We start from the raw sequence: 21,863 nt of genomic DNA on the forward strand, positions 1-21,863 counted from the left end.
CAGAGACTACACTCATCTGGCCAAGACCCTAGTTTCAACCAGATTTTTGTTCCTGGAAATCTGGGGGTTCTGCTGGAGCAAAATGGGGCGGAGTTCCAGCATGGGGCGATCGTGGAAAAAGAGCAAGAAGTCCTTGTACAGTTTTATTCTGTGATGCAGAAAATAGAACTTATTGTTATGTTATTTCTGTGCAGTTGACTTGAATCCTACTCCCTCATAATCCTTGTTTTTCATATTGATTCAACACAAGACATGAATCTATATGAGCTATATCTATATATATATCCATGCAGCAGAGGGGCAGTAAGCTTCGTCTGAATTATGCATTTGTGTTGTTTGTCACCAGGCAAAGTTCAAACCCATATTTTGAGAACACCGAGTCCTGTCCTATAAAAACGAAGGGCCATACCTCTCTGTGGGTAAACAGAAAAACAAAACCAAGGAAGAACATGTGTCCAACTATTGACTACAAAGTTCACGTCAGGGAGAACTGTCAAGAGCTCACATTGCTCAATCCCTGCAGCCCCTAAGCTGAGGATTTTCTAGGAACTTTGACCAGAAGTGAACCACCCCCTGCACTTTTTAACTAAAGGGGTCTTATTTCACTTAAGTGGGCTGGCAGTATTATACTCATTCCTTTTCTTCTTTTTTCTTTTTTTAAGCAAACTTTTAAGAGACAGTGGGAAACATGTAGTCTGAAAATGTTGAGGCGCAAGGGAAAGGTGCTGCCTCGTTTAGTTCACAGTGAATAGTAATTTGGCAGGATTAAGAAACACATAGTTCTAGGGTGAGCGTAAACTAAGGAAACTATCAGAATGTAAACATTAAAAATGTTTTTATAAAGTCACGGGAAAAAGTGTGACTGTAAGAAAAACAGTAGCTTTATCTTAGATGTCTTTATCTCACGAAACAAGCTTACGTGTCAATATTTCTGCCCTCTAAAGTGGAACTTGTAAATATTTAGCAGCTGTAAAAACACAGGGGCAAACTATAACCACAAGCCATTTTTTCCATACATAACAGATCATTCATAATTTTACATATATATACATATACAGTTTTTTGTGTCATCTTTTAAAAAAAAATCTGCTGGCTCGTGCTAAAGCATGCTGTATGTTACTGTGTAGGGTAGGAAATTACCAGAAAAGCTTTGACTGTAAGAGAATGACAGGGATGATACTTAAGTGTTTTGTACACATTACACAGGTCAAATTAGGTGGGATCACCGAACGATGAAAGAGACAAGTGACTGAAGCAAATCATCCAGAAAAGAGGAAAGGACACCATTTATTGCTTACAAAACTTAAACTTCAGAGAAAGAAATTTGTAATTATTATTAAACTTGTTATTAAAAAGGCATGTAATTATAAATCTGACCAAATATAACCAATGTTCATTATTCATTTTCCATGTATTTATTATCCAAAATCACAAAGGGTTAGACTTTTGTTTTTAATGACGACACTTTTACGTATCTACATATAGATCTACATGGACTTATATTTTTCTTAATGATTCCTCAAATCCATTTTTACACTCTAACAACCATATTTACCATTTTCCTTAAGTCCCTGAAGGTAACATGAGTGTGGTCTTGCCCTTTTCACCAATCCCAGTCTTGTGATTAGTCGAGGGTCTTTTCACTCACTTTAGTCAATAGGCAGTCCCCCAAAAACCGAGTCACGTTTCTTCTCATCCAATCACAGTCCAGTTTAATTATGACACAGTGGGATTCCGCGAAATTGTTTCTTGGAGTTGAACTAAAGTGCTGCTCTCTGTAAAATAGGACAAGTTGACCCGTGTGTGTCTGCGCACAGGGACGTGGACACAATAGCGCCGTGGGCAAACGCTGTGATTTTGATTCGTCCGTTAGAATTAAAAGGATCTGGAGGAAGAAAGAGAAAGGAGGTTAGAGAAAGGAGGAACCGGGGAACATTTTCAAAGCGCTATCTTTCCTGAGCGGGGCGTTTATTTATCCTCCGCGCAACCCCGACAAGAAAAGCGCAGTCTGCGCGGAGTGGTCACATTGAAGACGACACGTGTGGATGATTAACCGCATGTTTCCTGGGAGGACTGCGGACTGATTACTGTATCCGCGTTGTCGGATAGTTTTTCCTCGCCTCTCAAGATCTATTGTTTTGCTTCTGTCCTCCCGGCTCTGCTTCAGGGATCGTGATGTCGTCGGAAGTCGACGTCTCTGCAGACCGCGTCCCCAGCCGACCACCGCCGGGGCGGATGGAGGACGTACTGAAAGAGAGCCAGGAGAACAGGACTTTACTGATGGTGGCGAGGATTTTGCTGGACTTGAACAAATGCAGCCCCAACGCTGTCAGCGCCGGAGAAAACAGATGTCTCGGGGGCAGCGAGGCCGGCGCGCAAGAGAAAGCGGAGCGGGGGAGTCGCCTGAGCTGCGGGGACAGCCGCGGCTCTCCGGCCAGCCAAGCCAAACATCCCCGGAACACGAAGGCGGCGGCGGCGGGGAGACTGCCGTGCTCCGAGAAGAGACACTGCTGCCCTTTTGCTGGCTGCGGGAAGATGTACGGCAAGTCGTCCCACCTTAAAGCCCATCTTCGGGTCCATACCGGTAAGTAAAGTGAGAGGGGATGGGGTGCTCTGCGTCACTTCGACCCTTTTTCGTATTTTTCTTATTTATGACGTAAGACTTTTAACCGAGAAAGTAAGAGTAAAACGTGACGGACAAGAGTCCAGACCTGTGTCTCGTGTTGTGAGACTTTTAGGGGCGTGACCACGTGTTTCTGCAAAACCACATTATAGGAAAGGTGGTCTCATGATCGCCTACTTGTGGGAGGGGGTGTGAGGACCAGAGGCTGGCAGAGAGGTGGAGAGGCAAGGGGGAGGAAATCTTTGTTTTAACGTCCTGTGGACACGCGGCCAGAGTGCGATCTTGGGTAAACACCACGTGCGGACGCCCATATTTGCGAAGCTTTATTGTTGAGATGTAATAAATGACGCCGGAGCATTGGGCATCATGAGACCCAATAACGCCTCTAATGATTTTAGCTTTGTGTTCCTGCCACCACTCTTCATCATACAGCACTGGCAGTCGGAGTAACAGTGGAAGAACATCTGCCGACACATTAAATAGGTCGTGATTCACACGCGGATCACTGCGACACTGTTGTCCCCACGTGTTCTTGTCCGGAGGTAACGCACACTGCGCCACCATTTCCTCATACGTCATCCACCTCCACTCCCCTCGCGTGGGCTTGTAAACAAGAGCTGACATGTGGTTCTGCTCAGCACGTGGAAGCGCTGTTGAGGGAGTAATGTGCCCTGTTTCACCTCAGGGCTATCTTGACTGACGGCTCCGATGTCAACATGTTATTGTTCTTAGCAGCAGTCTTTCAGCAGATCTTAGTTTCGCTCCAGACCGCAGCCTGTGTCTTATTTTCACCCCCCCCCCCCCCCTTCTCCTTGTCACACTTGATTAATCTCGCAAATGTGTGTCTGTGCTTTAATTTTGATTGTTTCCTCTTATCACAATACGTTTTTTCATCCACTCTGATTGTTGCTATGCAGAATACAGCCTCCAAGTCCTCTGGGTTGTTTGTTGGTCTCTGTGTTTTTCATATTCTCATACTTGTGTGAATGCAAAGCAGGTGCCACAGGAGACTTTTTATAATCATTTTGATTTTTTTATGTTTTGTAAAATAAGTATTAAAAAAGTGAGTATTTGTTCACACACAGCAAACTCAAAGTAAGTCCTATAATAGATTTCACAAAAAAAGGTCGACTCTTAGTTTGTTTTCTTTTTAGAAGGAAAGAAAATGTGCAAATGTAACTTGATGACATGATTGATTTTGTGGCGAGGAAGGAGTGGTTTGGGTTGGTTAATATGATTAGTTGTAAATGTACAAAAACAAAAACTGGGTGTGTTTCCCTCAGGTGAGCGCCCCTTTGAGTGTACCTGGGCAGGCTGCGGCAAGAAGTTCTCCCGATCGGACGAGCTCACCCGTCACTATCGCACGCACACAGGCGAAAAGCGCTTCAACTGTCCGATGTGTGACAAGTGCTTCATGAGGAGCGACCACCTGAAGAAACACGCCCGGCGACATCCAGGCTTTCATCCCAGCATGCTCCAGGGCTCCGGCGCGGCCAAGAGAAGGCGTTGCTCCGTGTCCGTGTCCTCCTCTGATTCTGGAGACCGAAGCCCCACCGGGGTGTGAGACACACCCACATACTGTACATGTGCACACAAAGGTACATACTGCACATACAGAGTGTGGTGCCTGTACCTTTTCTACAAATCCTGTCGAGCCAGACAACCAGCCAGACCACAATTCAGAGTTTACTACACATGTAAACGAAGTAAACATGACAAATCTGACTGTAATCACACTAGAACTTCTCCTCTCATTCCCTGAGGTGATTGTTATTTATTAAGGGTTATTTCAGGGAAGTTCAGTTCTTCTTCAACTTTATTGTCTGTTGTCAAAAAAATGTTCTTTTTTCTTGAAAGAATCTGCCGTCCAAGTGGAAACCATGTACCCATAAAGTGTTTGAAAAACACTGCATAAGTTCACTTTGCATCGCAGACTTCCCTTGCAAATGAAGAGAATGGGAAGAACGCAAGTCCTTATATTCCTAGCGCTTAAAGAAGTTCTGGAAATAGTCCTTTAATGAATATTGTTATTGCATACATAGACTTATGCACACTTGAACAGTTGCTTTTCAGCCAGGATAATGCAAATGCACAACACAGCAGTATTATCATGTAAATAGATCAAACTAACTTCAGATGGGTGATATACTAAGTCTAGTGTAGTTACATGTTATTAGAGAGTAATAAGAAAACTATACTATAGAGAAATATAGAGCCTGTTTATTTAATTTCACACATTTTGCCATGGACTTCAGGTATAATCAGGTGTGTTATGAGCTTGTAGGGATAAGCAGTGTGTTTCCTGTGTTGAAACACACACATTGCAATTAAATGCACCAATATACCTTTATAGTACCTTGTCGAGGCCATAATACACAAGCAAATCTCAGCATTTGTGTTGTTTCTTAGTAACGCTTGAAAACATAACAGGGTAAAACCTTTTAGACGATAACGTGGTAACATTTTTTCACTTACTGTTTAAACACTACTCGGTGTTCTGACCACAGTGATTTATGTTTAGTAAAAGTCCGTGCCTTTTGACGGTTTTGTGGCAGAGGGGAATTTCTACGTTTTTCAATACTACCTGAATTAACATCGTCAGATTCTTTGTGTTGCTGTTCACTAATACTTTAAAGCTCAACGACTGTCTTCAAATGCCAAGAGTGCCAGTTTTGTTTGGACTGCATTTTTTTTTTTTTAAATCAGGGAATAATGTGATGTGTGGACACATGACTTAAAATTACACCCCCTGGTGTTGACATGGAAGCACAACATTTCTCGTAGGATAGAGTCCTAATTATTATTATTATTATTATTGTTATTTTTATTCTTATTGTTTGTCCTTCCATTTGAGGAGTGCTTTCTTGATTAGTTCAACAAATTCCATCATGTAGCATGTTTGTATGTATTTTCTTTGGTACAGTGTATGTTTTATTTGTCTGGGGATCTTTTATAATATTACAAATGGAATGAGAGGTCTTATTAAGCCACTACAGGAGCCAGATGAATTATTATTGATGTCATTAGTTTTCTTTTGTACTTGTCATGCGATGCATTCAAATGTCCAAATAGAGTCTGTAGCTTGTAGAATACAAACTACATATATTTGTGAAGTGAAATGCTTATTTTATTTTATTTTTCTTCTTTTCTGGCATTATGATGACTGTGATTGGATGCTGGTGCCTTTCAGGTTGAAGCCCTTACTTCTGATGCTACTGTACTGTAATCAGGGACTGTCAATGCAGATCCCATGCTATCGCAATACACATACCTGTGTAATAATTGTTGCTCAAATGTTTTAACATTAAAATTATCCTTTTGGGTTTTTTTTTTCTTTTTAAGCATTCGCCTCTTTCTTCTTTTTCGCATCTCACACCCATAGTCACACTATGCAGCCATTATTATATATTACCATAATAAATTATGAATAATGTTATTATGGATAACCAAGCACATCAGACGCTGTTTCATTTGCATTTTGTTTATTTGTCGTTTTCATACACTGCACATAACATTGTTAAATACTGTAATGGAAGTGTTTACGTTACAAGAAAATCTTTTTTTTCTTTTTAAAAAAAGAAAAGAAAAGAAAAACACTTATCACTTGTGTCTAAATGTAAAAAGAAAAAAAAAAGCATAACTTCTTAGCAAATGCTCTTCAAATAAACTAATCAAGATGGAACACAGACATCTTTTAAGTTTTTTCTATACTTAAGGCATATAATTGCAAATCAACAGCTAATTTAGAGGAGAGAGGGTCGTAAATGAAGGGCATTAGTGCTCCAAGTCAACGATCCATGATGTTGCAATAAACGATTTTCATTCTGTTTGAAACAGAAATCGATGCTGTCTCACTTATTATTTTGGCATTGTAGGTCTTTATGCATGCATGTGTGTGTGTGTGTGTTGGGTCATCTTTCTAAGATGTATACCACGAAACAAATTCAACAAAGCCAGGTTATCTTTGTGTTAGTTGGCTTGACAAAACCTAAAATGCCACAACAGTGGCTGTCAGCTGCCTTTGTTAAGTCTGGCTTTCGTTTTTTGGCGATCAGTAGTATTTACCATGGTGATTTAGTCAGGTTAAAACAGAGCAACCTTTCTAACACTGAAATCTCTGACTTTAAGCTTAAGATAGCTCATTAATCTCACTTCGAAGTACACCTCCTCTGGTGTGTGACCCTGTGTTCACCTAATGATCTGTGGCACTGACACAGAAATGGGAAGGAGGGTGTCCGGTGATCATCAGGTTGCTTTGGCCTTGATAACGTGGGGATCAGAGCAAGAAACAATATGCAATCATCCCTTTCTACACAGTTCATTTTCACTGCTCTGCAGGAAACAGTACAATGATAAGGGCTCCCCAAAAAAGTAAAAAGCAAAATGTGCAAATTGAAAACAATGCAACAACAGTAGCGTGTGATTGCACAAATTAACTGTGGTGCAAAAAAGCTACTTGCTCATTATTTACCATTGGATTATTCAGTCAGATGCTCTTCATGCAGTTTGTTCCTCAACTATTCGATTTCATACATTCACTCCTAAACTCTGTGATGCCACATCTCTCTTTGCCAATTAGGCAAAGAGAGCAGAAGTATTGAAGGTGGTGTTAATGAGTGCAATGACCTGGTCTGTGCTACATATTAACCCCTTAAGGTACAACAACAATACAGTTTCCTCTGTTTGGAGAATCAGACTTCTACGACACAATCAAATATCTGAGCATCAGCACATTCAATTTTAATTATCCCTCAGGTTAAAAAAGTAAGCGTTTAAATAAAAAAAAAACTAACAAACAAACTAGAAAATAAAAAATATATATATGCAACTCAGAATTCAGGTAAACAGAACAGCTGAGTCAGTTATGATAATGTTTCTTATTCTTCTGGGAAACTGAAATCACTTTAGAGCATCAAACAAACTTTTCTTTTTTGTCAGCTTTTATCAGTGTGTTATGTTAAATCATGTTGACCAGGAGAAGAGCTCTCAAACACAAGTGCAAGTCCTACCATAGGAGGAAACCACCACTTTACTAATCTTTTTATTACATATTGATTAATTTCAAATATGTTCATTCTCCTAGATTTTAAACCAAGGTTTCTATAAGGTAATTTGATTATTTGTTGTTGTCAATATCATCATAGCACTTACGATATTCTAACAAGGTCTCACTGTCGCCACTGTCATGGCGAAGTAAAGTCACAGCAGATAAAGACGGGAGGGCAGGGGAGCTCATGTTGTGTGGAAAAGAGCGGGGGGGTGGGGGGGGGGGGCAGAAGGCTGGAAAGGCAGAGTTACTGTATTTGACAGGTGGTAGAGGAGGTTGCCTGGCAGCACATGCAGGTAGGGTTGACTGATTTGGGTGGGATCAAATCCAGGTCCTCGTCGTCGGGGATTTCGTCAAGGCGGTAGCCATCTTTCAGCAGCTGAATGTTCAAATCTTGATTGATTTGCTGAAAAATGAGAGGACACAGAGAGAGGTCAGTGAGTTACAGCATCATTTACTAACCCTTGGGTTGCAGATTGCCGGGCTGCAGAGCTTTTTGCAAAAGCTGGAATGTGCAAAAAGTAATGAAGACCAAACATGTAACTTTATGTGCTGATTCCCTTCCTGTCACACAACGAATTACTAAAATCATGTGACTCTAGTGAAAAAATAGTGGTGGACAGGAGTTTACATCCACCCATCATGGGCGGGAAGGTCATGGTAAGAAAGAGTGACCTTTATCCTTTAGATCCAGATGTACAGCTGACTCCTGTCCTGTCGAGGTGGCTCTTCTATGTGGCTGTTTGGTTTGTCTAATGTAGAAGACTGAGAACTCCTCATTACACTGCATAGTATACACTACGTTGTTTAGTTTGTGTTTGGGAGAGTTGTCCTTGGGACAAACCATTATGATGATGATGATCCTAATTCGAGGAGGCCAATGTTCACATTTTGGACAGAGAAGACAGCTGGTTTGAAAGAGGATAAAAGATGGCCTCATCTATGTGCACTGTGAACGATCATCTTTGAACAGAGGGGGTGCCTTATGACACCAGCTGTCTGCCACCTACAATCCAGTTTTGAGATCTGTTCCCAGATGCCTTAACGCCCACTCACATCTTGCATCAGGTGATCTCAATGGTTCAAATGATAGGGTGAAGCAAGATCTCACAATCGTTGCACCCAAAACCTCTCCTGATAATGACCCACACCCTTTTCACATCTTGGCTCATGTGATGAGGCACATGATCAATAGTGGGCCAATGACCCTCTTAAGGGACAACTCCCACTCCCACTTCCACAAGCTCCTTAGAGTTCTTTTGGAGTCATTTACATTTCTGGTTTGCTGGCACAGATCCGGCTTTTAAGCATAGTCAAAAGATTTTCGAACAGACTGGGGTTGGGGCTTTGGGAATACCATTGCAGAAACTTAATGTTAACCTGCTTTTTCCACTCTAAATTCAGTTTTGATGCGTTTGGGATCATTGTCTTTTTGGAAAACCCAGTGTGTGTTTAATTTTCAACTGCATAGCTTTTGATTTGCAGTGAAGTTTAAGAAAATGGAAGTTGTTTTCCATTATTTCACTTCGTGCAATATACCAGTTTCTCTGACAGCAAAACAGCCCCGGAGCATGATGCTACCACCACCATGCTTGACAGCTGGTACAGTGTTCTTAGGTTTGAAAGCCTGAATCTACAATCTACAGTTCTTCTTAGATTTTCGCTGAGTTCTTTGGAAATCTGAGTATTGATCAGTCCAGTGACTGCTGTTAAACAAAACCTGTTTAGGATGGCAAACAGAAACTACCATTTGTAGTCAATATATGCTGTATTCCACCCTGGAAAAGTTTATAGAAATATATGGGCTCAAATTGTGGTCATAAATATTTTGTACTTGTAAATCAGTTTTGTATGTGTAAAAAGAATTTGTGTGTGCATAAAAAAGATTTGCATGTGGACATAGACAAAAAACACTTGTGAAACTCTGCACTCAGGTTTCAACTTACAAGTACGGATTTTGACCCTATTTTTCTTCCTTTCAGCTGATTGGTCAATGTCAGGTCAATCACAAATTTAACTATCGAATCAGAGAACAGATGGGTTTGGCTGTCGGAGGGGCACTTTTTTGAACTGCAGGTCCTTGAAGGGTAATACAGTTTGAATCTTTTTTACGCACACACAAATCCTAATTTACCAGTACAAAATATTTATGACCACAATTTGAGCCCATAAAAATACCATGACATGATGAGTAGATGCAAACATCTAGTAGTAGGCTCATCTAATCTGTGTTTTTATTTATTTATTTTGTTGAAGTAGCTGTTTAATGTTTGACAGTCTCAGACAGCTTATTGAGATAGTGTACTTCTTCGCTTTACTGCAGAAAATTAGGTGAGAGGATTAGTGCCACTCTCGTATGTATAAGAAAAACTTAACTCAAGTTAGCAGGCAGGTATTTTAATTTATCATAAAGGAGAGATATTTGTGAGAGCAGCTACAGGCTTAGCAGAAAGGTAACAAAATCTACACCTCAAAAGTTTAATAATCGGCATGTTTTATCTAGTTTGTATGATGTACTGAATGACCCAACCTTTAAAACCATTCTTATATGTGCTCAGGTTATCTAATTCCTCTGAGTGTCCACTGATTACCAGCAAAAGGTCCATTATTTCCTAAAATGTTGAGAATCCCTTTAAACATTTTAGGAGTTTCTTTGCAAAAAGCAGGAAAAGCGTGTGTTTGTGTTTTAATTGTTTTAATTTGGTCCTTAAAACACTCCTCAGGACATCATTTGTGCAAACTGCATGGTTGGGAACATACGAGTTGGAGGAAAGTAAAATTCCAAAGCACACAGGAGGACAGGTAGGGAAAAGAAAAGAGAAAAATAGATATGTTTATATAAATCACTGGTAAATCAAAATCTGATTGTACTAATGCAATAAAACATTAACATTAACAACAAACATTAGGACTGTCTATGCTCGTGATTTAGACTGGCTAAAAGTTCGAGTGGTAACCATGGCAAAGTGAGATTGGGCACTTTCACAGATGGCTGGAAGCATCATCACTTGGAGCGTGATAACTACTGTTCCTGCTGTGATTTTTTTAAATAACCAAAATAATTCCTTTGTTTGCACAAAAAGTGTGCAGTCATTTTATCTATATGCTGTTCTGCACTCTATCAACAATAAGCACAACAAACAACCTCTGTTCGGCCTGCAGTGGAAACAGTAACTGTATATGTACTTGTTACACCCAGGTTAGCTGGAACTAAGAGAGCAAATAACTGCTTTAAAGTATGTAACGTGCATTAGCTATTCATTTCTGACAGCATGTTGGAATTAGGATCTGACACTGTAAAACTCACCCTACAAAACCCACAAGCTTAGACTCGTCACAGACAGGTTATAAATATGAGGATGCGTCTGCGATTTGCACTTATAGTGGCAGCAGCGTTACAAACAAGATTTGCAGGAGCAGACATGCAGATATCACATTTCATTTGTATCCAGCTTTGTGTCTAATACACATTTGTCTGCAGATATATCTGCAGTGTAATCATGCGCTTGCAGGGAGTGTACATGCCCACAGAATTGCCATGGATAGTTTTAACACTGGCTTGTAAAACCCTAACACTTAGCCTCTTAATAATTATGGAAGATGGGGGGAAATATGAGAGTAAATACAAGGGGGTGGGATCCACTGATATTTGCTGAAGCACAAGCTCTTACCTCGGCTGAAGAGTATCCCGACGAGGAGTATCTAGACATGTCAAAGTCATCGTCACTGAAACAGAAAAACACAGGATACTATATTAATATCATTAATGTTTGCTTATGTGCTTCTCAGAAAGAAAGATGTTTGTGTGTCCACCTGTCTGTATCTAGGGCCACCAAAGGCTTCTCATCCGGGCTCTGGTCTAAAGACGAATAGCCTTTATTGGGAACTACCAACCTGCATTGAGGGGAAAAGAGAGAGAGTTGAGATCAGGCGCAGAGGAGGAAAAAACAGTTTCACAAGCTGTAAGAAGTGAGCAAAAACAGGACTGGCAGAGATGTTGAAATAAATGAAAAGTAGGCCTGGAGGCAGCGTCACAGCTGAATCACTGGAACAACAGAAGCGTGAAAGCAGTATAATGTCTAACTTCAGACATCTTACAAACCCTACATCAGTACGACTCTTTTTTTGTACAGCCTTAAAACACATTTTTGTTTCCACACATGGCACATTTAGAAAGAACAAAATAAGCTTAATTTCTACATTTGAAATACTGTCACACCTAAGCATCTTTATTTGTATTTTTCTGTGGCTTCACTTCAGGCTGGATCATTACAATTGTTACAGTACTCCTATACTTAAAGCTACTACAGTTACACAATTACACCACATGAATCTCTTTCAACACGTAAATTGCACTGTATGAGGTTTGCTGTGAGAAACTTCTAATTACTGAGATTTTGTTTATCAATAACAACCAGCCAACAGAAGTCTTTCTCATAATTTCTCAACTGACCCCACGATGAGACTGCTTGCATCTTACCGTGTTCTGGCCATGACATTGTTCTTCTTGGGCTGCTGGTTGACTGGACTACCTACAGCGTTGCCGTTCTTCAGCGAGCCCTTCCTAGCCAGCTCTCTCTGTTTCTCTGTGTAAGGAACACAGAAGCAGGCAAAGGCATAAAGGTTGAGCTTTGAACAATAAATGATCTGTATAAGAGTGACGGAATAAGTTTAACTAGTAAACTACAGTAAGGTAAAGTAATACTTGAGTTAAATGTTGCAAATATGCACAAATATGCACGCATGTTCATGTTTACTTTATTTAGGCACACTTATGAGAATCAGGTGTGATGACCTGATTTAGTTGAATTCTATATTAAGTCAATCTTTACTTTAAGAAGACTGAGATGGCATTTCTTACTTAAGAAGACAACGTTTTGGTAAGCTGTGCAGCAGAGTAACAGACGTGACTTCAGGGCAGATCAGTTTCTGCTCACTGGAGAGATTTGCTTCAATGATCAGCTGACCAAAGAGTGCTGATTGTTGCTGTGTGAGCTTAGAGAACTGTTAAATTTGTTTAACATATTACAATTCAAAGGCCTAGAAGTAAAACGTATTCAGAAACTTTGCATGTGACATCAAAAACTAGAACCTTCCCCTTTCGGCATCAGCTACTGCTGAACTAAAATCTAAAAACATTTGAATGTCAATGTATTTTCTTAACCACTTATAGGCTGGGGTTGTAGGCGAGGCTGATGCCTATCTCAGCTGACAACGAGAACAAGAGTACACCCCGGAGAGTTGCAAGCTCCTCACAGGGCTAATACAAAGAGACAAACAACTCTGCACACTAACAACTTCACCTACTGCCAATTTAGCTTCACCATTTGATCCATGCAGTCACTGGGAGAACCTGCAAACTCCACACAGAGAGGCCTGGCTCACCAGCATTTTTCAAACCTGACCCTTCTTGCTGTGAGGAATCTGCACCAAATACGTTTTGACATGACATATAGATGTAGATTGTATTTTTGTTTTGCTTGTTTCTTTATCTCAAGGTCACAAAAGCAAAGTGATGAATTTAACAAACATGCACACCTAATGAAATCAACATAGCTGCCAAGGTAGTTTTTATAACAATGTTTAATTGGACGCAGGACCAAGAAACGGCGAGAGAGAGAAGATAGTGGTAACGTATACATAACTGTAGCTGTACAGCCTAAAAAAAGAGCGTTGACTAACAGAGTAGCTCACTAATTCTTAGATATTATTGACTCTGAGTAAACATACAGTAGCAAACAGTAAAAATAAAAAACATTAAAAACTATGTGCTCCGGCTCGCCACTGGACTCTGTCCAAGGTGCTGAAATGAATCTTTAAGAACTGTGGCTTTCTATAAAGACGGCATGAGAGGGGCCAGAGAGGCTGTTATTCCCTGCGTTGAAGACAATCACATTGGGTTTTGGGAACATGCAATTGGCCTTTTGTTAAAAATAATAGACTAAAAGATTAGTGGACAGATTCTAAACATAATCAGCAGATTCGTGAATAAAGACAATAATCTGTAGCTGCGGCCCTATTACAGTAGTAACCGCATTAGTTTTTACTTAGCAAGGCATCAAGAATAATCATAGAGGCCAATGTGCCATTAATTAAAATGCCTCAGCACAGCTATACAGTATCTATGCTGGTTCCTTTACGATCTGTGTCTACAGACTACGCACCATTTTGTGTTTGACAGTCAATCAAACAACACTCCAACAACCACAGATGGACAGACAGACATTTAGCCTGCAGTTAAAACTGTATCTCTCACCTATTTTCATCTGCAAAGGTGAAGGCTTGTAGTTTATAGTGACAGGCTCCCCCTCTCTGGTGTCTGAGTCAGCCTCTGAAGCTGTGGACGAGGCAGGGTCCTGGACACAAGGAAGTGCAGAGATGTGTTTTACTGAGGCAGCGATGAATAATGAATGTCGTTTTGTAATGCAGAGTAATACCCACCATAGCTAAGCAACGGGAATAAATGGTAATAAACACAGATCTGTGATTTGTGCCAGCAGTCTTAAAATAAATGTGCATCTTACAACTAGAGAGCAAAGGCAAGAGGGATGAAAGGCTTTATAAACAACAACAAATGAGGAACGGTGGGGACTTCTGGTGTGGGGGCACCTGGAGACAGCAGGTCAGGTTGCTTTAGTCTAGTCTGGTTCCCCAGCGGCCCCGGCGGCGGGCAGCAGAGGCCGCCCTGCAGGCTGCAGTAACCCCGGGCCCCGCTACAGGCCACGGAGCGCTCCGTTAAACCGTTTACACTGAGATTTGTATGTAAAGGCGAACCTTTAATGGCACGTACAAACATATACAAGCGATAAGGAGCCCCCTGCTAATCCCGTCAAAGTGACGCAAGTGGCGTCGATACCAGAGTAACTTGCTGCATGGATGCTGAGGATGCAGCAGCAGCAGTGCTGGGATGGGATGCTTGTTTTCGCCAGACATGACGGATGCTGCGCAGCAGACCGGACGCTGTTTGCGTTATGCCGAGCGACAAAAACAAACAAACAAACAAACAAACAAAACACAACAAAGCTTGTTTGTGAGCAAAATCCACGTCCCCTCGTGTATTCCGCCGTCGTTTATTCGATTTCACTCCGTGGAAGCAGCCGGGAAACTTGATGGAGAACGTTCTAATGGCATTACACATGGCAGGTGATGCGATTGTCGGGGTCTCAGTCTATGAATGGCAAGGCCTCAAACACTACACAAGTATGCGCGGTTGTAATGCCATTTTTAATTAAACAAGGCAAACAGATCAAGCGCCGCCGGTCATTTCCAGACTGTTCTAGACTTACCAGCGGCTGCATCTCAGCCTGCATCTCCGCCTCCTGTACAGCACTCGGCACTTGAAATCTGTCTATTTCTTCCATCATTTTGGCAACGCGCCTCTTCCCTCCCTTCTCCTCCAAAGTGAAAGATGGTAGCGGATCCTTTCGACGAGTTATCGCCGAGATCGTAAGTGATCTCCGATTTCTAATAATATTTGTAGTTTTCCGGTGGAGAACTACATCCCAGCAGGCAGTATGTCGGCGATGGTGTGACCAGTTGGATGACGGTGACTCCACCACCCACTTCCGGGTCTGGCATCCCAAAATAGGGTACGGGGACCCAAGAGGGCCTTCCAAAGAGTATGGTCCCCAACAAAGTGTGCAGTTGGAGGATTATGTGAATGACTCGTTACACAGTATATGAGTATTTCCCCTTTTCTTGTTATTCACTCGATATTTGCCATGTATAGACCTGCTCAGGCACAATCTCTAAAGAATTATTTAAGTTTAAATATTAGTACATTTGCTCTTTAATAACTTTAATAACTAATAAATTACTTTAATAATTCTTCTGAATCACTATTTCAGTATTAAAATATTCCAATTTTTCATTAAGTAAATTATTGGAGAACCTACATAAATGAACTAAAATGTATATTAAGAAATAATAAGCTGTCATTCCTGTTGGACAACATTTCCCACCCCATGCAGGAGACTCACAGCACAGAGCAGCTTCTTCAGTGGCAGGTTGCAGCACCCACGATGTGGGACAGAGAGATTTCACAGGGCTTTCCTTCCAGCTGCTGTCAGACTCTGCAGATGATCACACAGGTGCAGACAGACACACACGCACATCCCATACAGAATTGTAACTGTCTCCCTGATGTGCAGTATTACCAAGTGCAATTTTTTCCTACTATAACAGAGCATTTTATTCTATTTTGTACAGTATTTTATTCTATTGTATATAGTATTTATTAGTATTTAAATAGTATTAGTATTTACTCGTGTTTTATAGTATGTTATTCTGTTTTATCGTACCCTATTCTATTGTGTTTTTCTTAACTTTTACTGCTTTTAAACTTGTACTTTGTGCCGTGACCAAAACCAAAAAATTTCCTACGTGTGAGACTAATAAAGTCTTATCTTATCTTATTTTATCTTATAAAATTATAAAATAATGGAAGCACCAAGTGTCAGCTTGATGGTTTTGTCAATATAGAGAAAAATCAGTGGGAGGTTGTGTCCTATAAAAAACACTGTGTCCCAAATGCAGTGATTCAAAACTAGTAGCTCGCTGCTAAGTGTGATTTTTCATATACTAAAAAGCAAACATGTGGCAGAGCACTGCTTCATTTAAATGGAAGTGGAGTTGGATGGCACTATGAATGGTAAAGAGGTTATCATGCAAGAGGAAAACAAAATCAGAAAGTTATAATAGCTGCCTTGTTTTCCTAAATAAGGAGGCTTGTGTTCATTAACAGAAAAGCAATGATCAGGAGACAACTAGACAGTGGTCTTTTGGAGTGTTTTGGATATGTTTCCCTTTCAAAGGTAAAGAAATTACTGGAGCTCTAAAAAACAAACAAGCAAACAAACAAACAAAAACTATGAACATATGGGGAAAAGTTCTTTGTCTTCGTAAAATACAAAAACAACTTTGATATAATGATGGAAAGAACTGTTCAGAGTGAACTCATGTCTTGCATGTCATTATTATTTACCCACTTGCTGAGCATGACATGTGCAGATATGAAAGGGAATTCTGTGTACTAAAAATTAGACAAAAGCATCACATTTCACTGGATGATGGATCAGTAATAAACATATCGATACAAGAAACAGTCAAAGCTACCAAAGAGCTTTTGATGTTTAAAAAGGTAAAATATGTTTTAAATGACTGCAGCAAACATCTGATTTCATTCTCACTGAGTTGCATTTCACTTACTGGGCACCAGTCTATAGCCAGTGGGACCACAAAATAAGTAAAAAGAAGCATGTCTGTACAAAGCAGATGGTTATCTCCAGTTACATCTGTAAGTGTTTAGACAAAGATTTTTTTCTTTGTGTAATTTTGTCTCTCTACAACACCACAGTGGATTTTAAATCAAATAATCAATGCATGATTAAAGTGCAGATTTTCTCATTTTTAAAAGGTATTCCATTGAGTGTTTAGGAATTACAGCAGATTAATACATAGTAAACATGATTGTTTGTGAGTCTCACTGCCTGCAGTTATGTCTACAGTAACGGAAAAGAATGTGCTATTGAAATAAGATCAGGTCATTGGGCTGGCTATTGTATCATATTTCTTTGCCTTGAGTAACTCTTGTGTTTGCAGTATGCTTTAGCTCATTATCTATTAACCCAACCCTGGTTTCTAAATCCTTTTTCTACTCATGTGAATGTCTCTTGATTGTAGATCTCACCTCCTTAGGAGTGTTTCTGACTTGGTTAGATGTTGCAAAGGGGTTTTTCTTAACCAAGCAAAGATTTCGCAAGGTCTGTGGTCTTTCAGACCTTTTGGTGTTGCTGAGTATTCCTTCTTTTGAGGACTGTAGCAGATTGTTTTTGCTGTCTCTCTTATAGATTTATTTGGTTTAGTCAGTCATGATGGCCTCTTTCACCTGCACTGACATCTTTTTGGAGTTGTTAAGAGTTCAAGTGAAAAGTTCAGTACTTGGGATCTACTCTGGATTTTTTATCTACTTACCTGGCCATAAACGTCTTGTCTGTAAATTGTTCCAAGTGCTTCTGAGCCTTTAATGCATAAAAGGGGCTTTTGTTCCTAAACACTTAATGCAATAATTTTGTTGAATCCCTGTACTTAAAGCTAAAAGTCTTCACTTCAAATATATATTGATTTAAAATCCTTGTGGCCATGTATGGAGGCAAAATTACAAAAACTGTACATTGTACATATAATTATGCAAATATCCAAGAAAACCTGACAGTTATATAGTTTCACAAAACAAAAAGCAGTGAAATTTAACGAATCACAATTAATCCAGTACAATCTAAGGTATTCTGCTACTTCACTTAAGTACTTTTACTCCAGGCTTCTTGAAATACAAATATAATGAAATTTTAAAGTAGTCTGTAGAGGTAATAGACTTAATAAGTTATTACCTTAACAAATGATCTTGTTAGGGGCTGATACTTTTGATGCTTTAAATACGTTAATTAAAAAACACATATTAAACAGAATCCAAATGCAGAGCCTTTAGTGGGAAGTAATTTTTACATAGCTGCATATTTAATTTGTGGATTAAGGTCTCGTCTATGTGGAACTAACTACAGCTTGAAAATTTAAAACTGTTATTTTGGGTCTTTAAACTGCCAAACTTCTGTCCTTTACCTGTAAAAATCCCTGGCAACAATTCCTTTGCATAGTGTAAGTTGTTAAATTCATTACAAAAATAAATAAGCCTTGTATTTTTAATTAGCATTCTTCCTCTGTGCCTGGATGAGAACAAATAGAAAGAGCATCACGCAACTTTAAAAAGCCTTCGCTGAATGAAACAATCAAATCGCCTTCGTGGAGCCCATAAATTATACATTCTTAGGAAAATAATCTCTGGATAATGATGGCTTGCCAGCAGACCATGCCACTCGTTCTCAGTAAAAGTCACTGACACGTCTGACTGCATATTGTCCTTACCTGGAAATACCAGCAGAGAGCAGCAATAGTATGCTCTGCTGCACAGTAATAGAGAAGGATCGTTGCAGCAATCATCCACTGTACAGTCAAAAGGGGAAGGAAGCCCACATTAAAGGTTAAACCAGCAGGTGGCAGTCTATATCTACAGAAGACAGGGCCACAGGCTACATGGAGGATGAATGACAATGAGATGTGTGCAGGGTCAAGTGGGTTGTAGCATTTTATTCTGATAAATCCAAGCGTTTTGAGGTCCTTCCCAGCTAATCTGCTTATCTGTGTGGCTTTCTTAGTTTGAACAGTATAAGGTGCTATTAATTCCTGAGGCACAAAATGAAAAAGGTATAATTGAAAATTAATGAAAGGATAAAAAAATGTATATATATGATTCTTATTTTTCTTCTTGCTCTTCTGTTCCTCTTGAGCTCACACACACTCACCTCTGTTCCATTGTGTTTGCTGTTTCTTGCATACTGATGCTATGCCCATCAACACCATTATATGAGGTTGTTTCACGCTATAATTAGACCTCTTTTGACAGAGTAAACATTCCTATTGACTAAATTGAACTAAATTGCTACCATTTCAATGTCAGAGCCGCACAGTTGTCAAAGTCTATTTAATGGTTGTATGTCTCTGTGCATTTAATGGTGTTGAGTGACTTTATCAGGGTCCTGGCATGAAGTTCTGATTAGGTGTGATTCGGAGTTTGTCATGAATTATTCATGCACAAGAACAGTAATACAACACACATGCATACACATCCACACTCGCACTGCTCACTTTACGGCATGGATTCATACTTTCAGCCACCTGAAAGGCTTTATTTGAAGCCGCTAAATTAAATGATAGATTACATAAGATTCTGAGATCTGAAAGAAACTCCACAAAATTTTTGGCCATGCAGCATCCAAATTATAGATTAACATTTGATCCTTTGGCGATTGCTCTGCAGCACACCGAGAGACACGCATTTAGACGTGGCCACTAGCAATGACTCAGTGTGGCCTGATGTGGGTTATGCAACCCCTCCAGCAGTGCAGATGGAGTTGCAGATTACTGGTCCCTCATATATTTATTAGTAATCTCTCTGTCTCTGATATTTGCAGCTATCATTATATAACACCATGTTGAGTTCAGTGACCCTCTTCCTTCTCAGCTACAACTGGAAGATGGAGGGAATTTGCTGCTGTGTGATGCAGCATGGTGAGAGTGATGCAGAGTTCAGTGGCTATCTTCAATCTCAACTCGATGAACTCACAGTAAGCACCAAATCTGAGATTAATGAATCAGTGTAAGTATGACAGTCAGGAGATGGATGACTGGATGGACGATTAGTGAATGCCTTTGTTTATTGATAATAAGCATTGTCAGTTATAGTAGTGAATGCCTTCAATGGTCTTGAAGAGAAAATCACATTTAAAAACATCAGTGCAGTGGTTCAGACACTGTGAGTCAGACTGTGCTGACCTTCATCATCCAAGCAGCTCACTGTGGGGTAGATCGCTGGATCTTTTCTGGCCAGTTTGCCGAACTTTGGCATTTGTCTCGTTAGATGGGAAACAAATAAGGGAAAGCCTGCCAAAGAGACAGCGATAGAGAGGGAAATTGGCAGGCAGATAAATAGGAGTGAAGCAGATAAACACTGCACAGCTGACGAGCGGCTTCAAGTCATCAGCCCATCTGCCTCACATGTGCTATAAACCAATGTATTTACACATGTGCACACATGTAATCGCAGCTTTTGTCTCTCAAGCACGCACACGCTAATCTGACATTTAGTTAATATATAGAGAGATTTTTAATCTCTTCTCAGAAGATCTGACAAATGCATGACTCTTTTTAATCTTGTTAGTTCTTCGACTTTAAAGAGCCACAAAAACAAAAAAATCAGCAAAAATCAGTGTAAAAGCACCATGACTATAATTATTCCAGTAGAAATTCAGCATCCAGTTTTACATATGTAACAAAAAAGTACTCAGTATGGCATATAGGAAGAATGAACTACATTACTGATACAAAGGATCCTCTAACATCTTTAGTGTGTCTGTTTAATGCTGAAAATGGAAAAGGTGGACTGGCTCATGATTATTTTATATATAGTTGGCTTAATCGACAACAATTTAGCCTATTAAATTTCCTTATGCCCGTTTGTTGTTTCTTCAGTTTACGGTGGAGCAGAAGATTCTAAATATTGCACATAGCATGAGTACAGTATTTTGGTAAGGCAACGTAGTTTTTTTTCTGCTCGTGCCCTTTAGTGTGCTGAAGCCATACGGAGAAAAATAATGACCAAAATATAAGAAACACCATATAATGATGTTAACTGTCACTCAAAGAAAAATGTATCCATAGTAAGCACTCGCAAGTTCCCCAACCCCACGGCCGTTATAATGATGCTGGATTGTGGTTACAAGATAAGAATTACACACTTGTAGTTCACTAACAACAGGATGTGGGTCACTGCTGAGGTCAGTGTGTTCCACATTGATTACTTCAGTGCAGGAGGTTGAAGTCAATTGTTATTTTAATTCAAGCACTAATGTTTAAATAATTTGGAGGGAAAATGATGGTGATACACACTGAAAGGGCAGAGCAACACTGATTGCAGACCACATTAGTTAGAAACAAGAGTAAATGAGTTTATTGTTGATACAAAATAGACTGTCAAGATTGCATGGCATGGAGGACAATAGCATTAATCTGTAAGGCAGCAACAAATGATTAATTTCAAGATCAGCTATTCTTTTGAATGTTGTTTGAGTGATCATTTAGTTCATTACAAAAAAAGAAAAAGAATAAAAGAAGCATATTCAGTACCAAAGATAACTTAATCTCATCGTGTGGCAAACATAAAACAAAGCTGCTTAGTTCACAATGATGCTGAATGATACTGCGATTGCTTTTTTGTCCATGTCTCATTTTCCTTAAGTACCTATCCAGCAGGGATTGCTGGAGCCTACCTCAGCTGTCATAGGGAATCTGGGTACACCCTGAACAGGTCACCAGTTTCACTTTCACACCTTTGGAAAATTTAGAATGAACCAAATGTTGGTGTATTTGGAAGCCAAGCAAAACTGTGACACTCAGTTCAAGGGCAATCACATGAAATATAAAAATCTTCACATATAAGAAGCTGCATTATAATTTGAATTTATATGATTCAGAAATATTCCAGAATTTAGCCACTAATAATCAATCCAGCAAGTGTAACAGCATCAGCATTATCATTTGTACAAGTATCCTCTTTAAAGTAAGTAGAACACAAAAGACAAA

General features: G+C 39.8%; 2 protein-coding genes across 2 annotated transcripts; one reads left to right on the forward strand and one right to left on the reverse strand.

Annotated features, from left to right (window-relative positions):
* The first annotated feature begins 1,719 nt into the window (after positions 1-1,719).
* klf9 (Kruppel like factor 9) lies at positions 1,720-5,964 on the forward strand. The gene is made up of 2 exons (XM_085475094.1): positions 1,720-2,584; positions 3,907-5,964. The coding sequence occupies exons 1-2, from the start codon at positions 2,176-2,178 to the stop codon at positions 4,185-4,187; spliced, it is 690 nt and encodes a 229-aa protein (XP_085331220.1). The 5' UTR covers positions 1,720-2,175; the 3' UTR covers positions 4,188-5,964.
* On the reverse strand, positions 5,263-15,234 carry fam219ab (family with sequence similarity 219 member Ab). The gene is made up of 6 exons (XM_085475095.1): positions 14,957-15,234; positions 13,927-14,026; positions 12,151-12,256; positions 11,484-11,564; positions 11,342-11,396; positions 5,263-8,076 (listed from the first exon to the last, which is right to left on the reverse strand). The coding sequence occupies exons 1-6, from the start codon at positions 15,032-15,034 to the stop codon at positions 7,918-7,920; spliced, it is 579 nt and encodes a 192-aa protein (XP_085331221.1). The 5' UTR covers positions 15,035-15,234; the 3' UTR covers positions 5,263-7,917.
* Positions 15,235-21,863: the final 6,629 nt, after the last annotated feature.

Source organism: Copadichromis virginalis, linkage group LG12 (genome assembly GCF_057382275.1).
Source record: "Copadichromis virginalis isolate Kocher_CV1m ecotype Utaka linkage group LG12, C_Virginalis_male_GT1.1, whole genome shotgun sequence".
In the NCBI taxonomy this organism is placed as follows: domain Eukaryota; kingdom Metazoa; phylum Chordata; class Actinopteri; order Cichliformes; family Cichlidae; genus Copadichromis; species Copadichromis virginalis.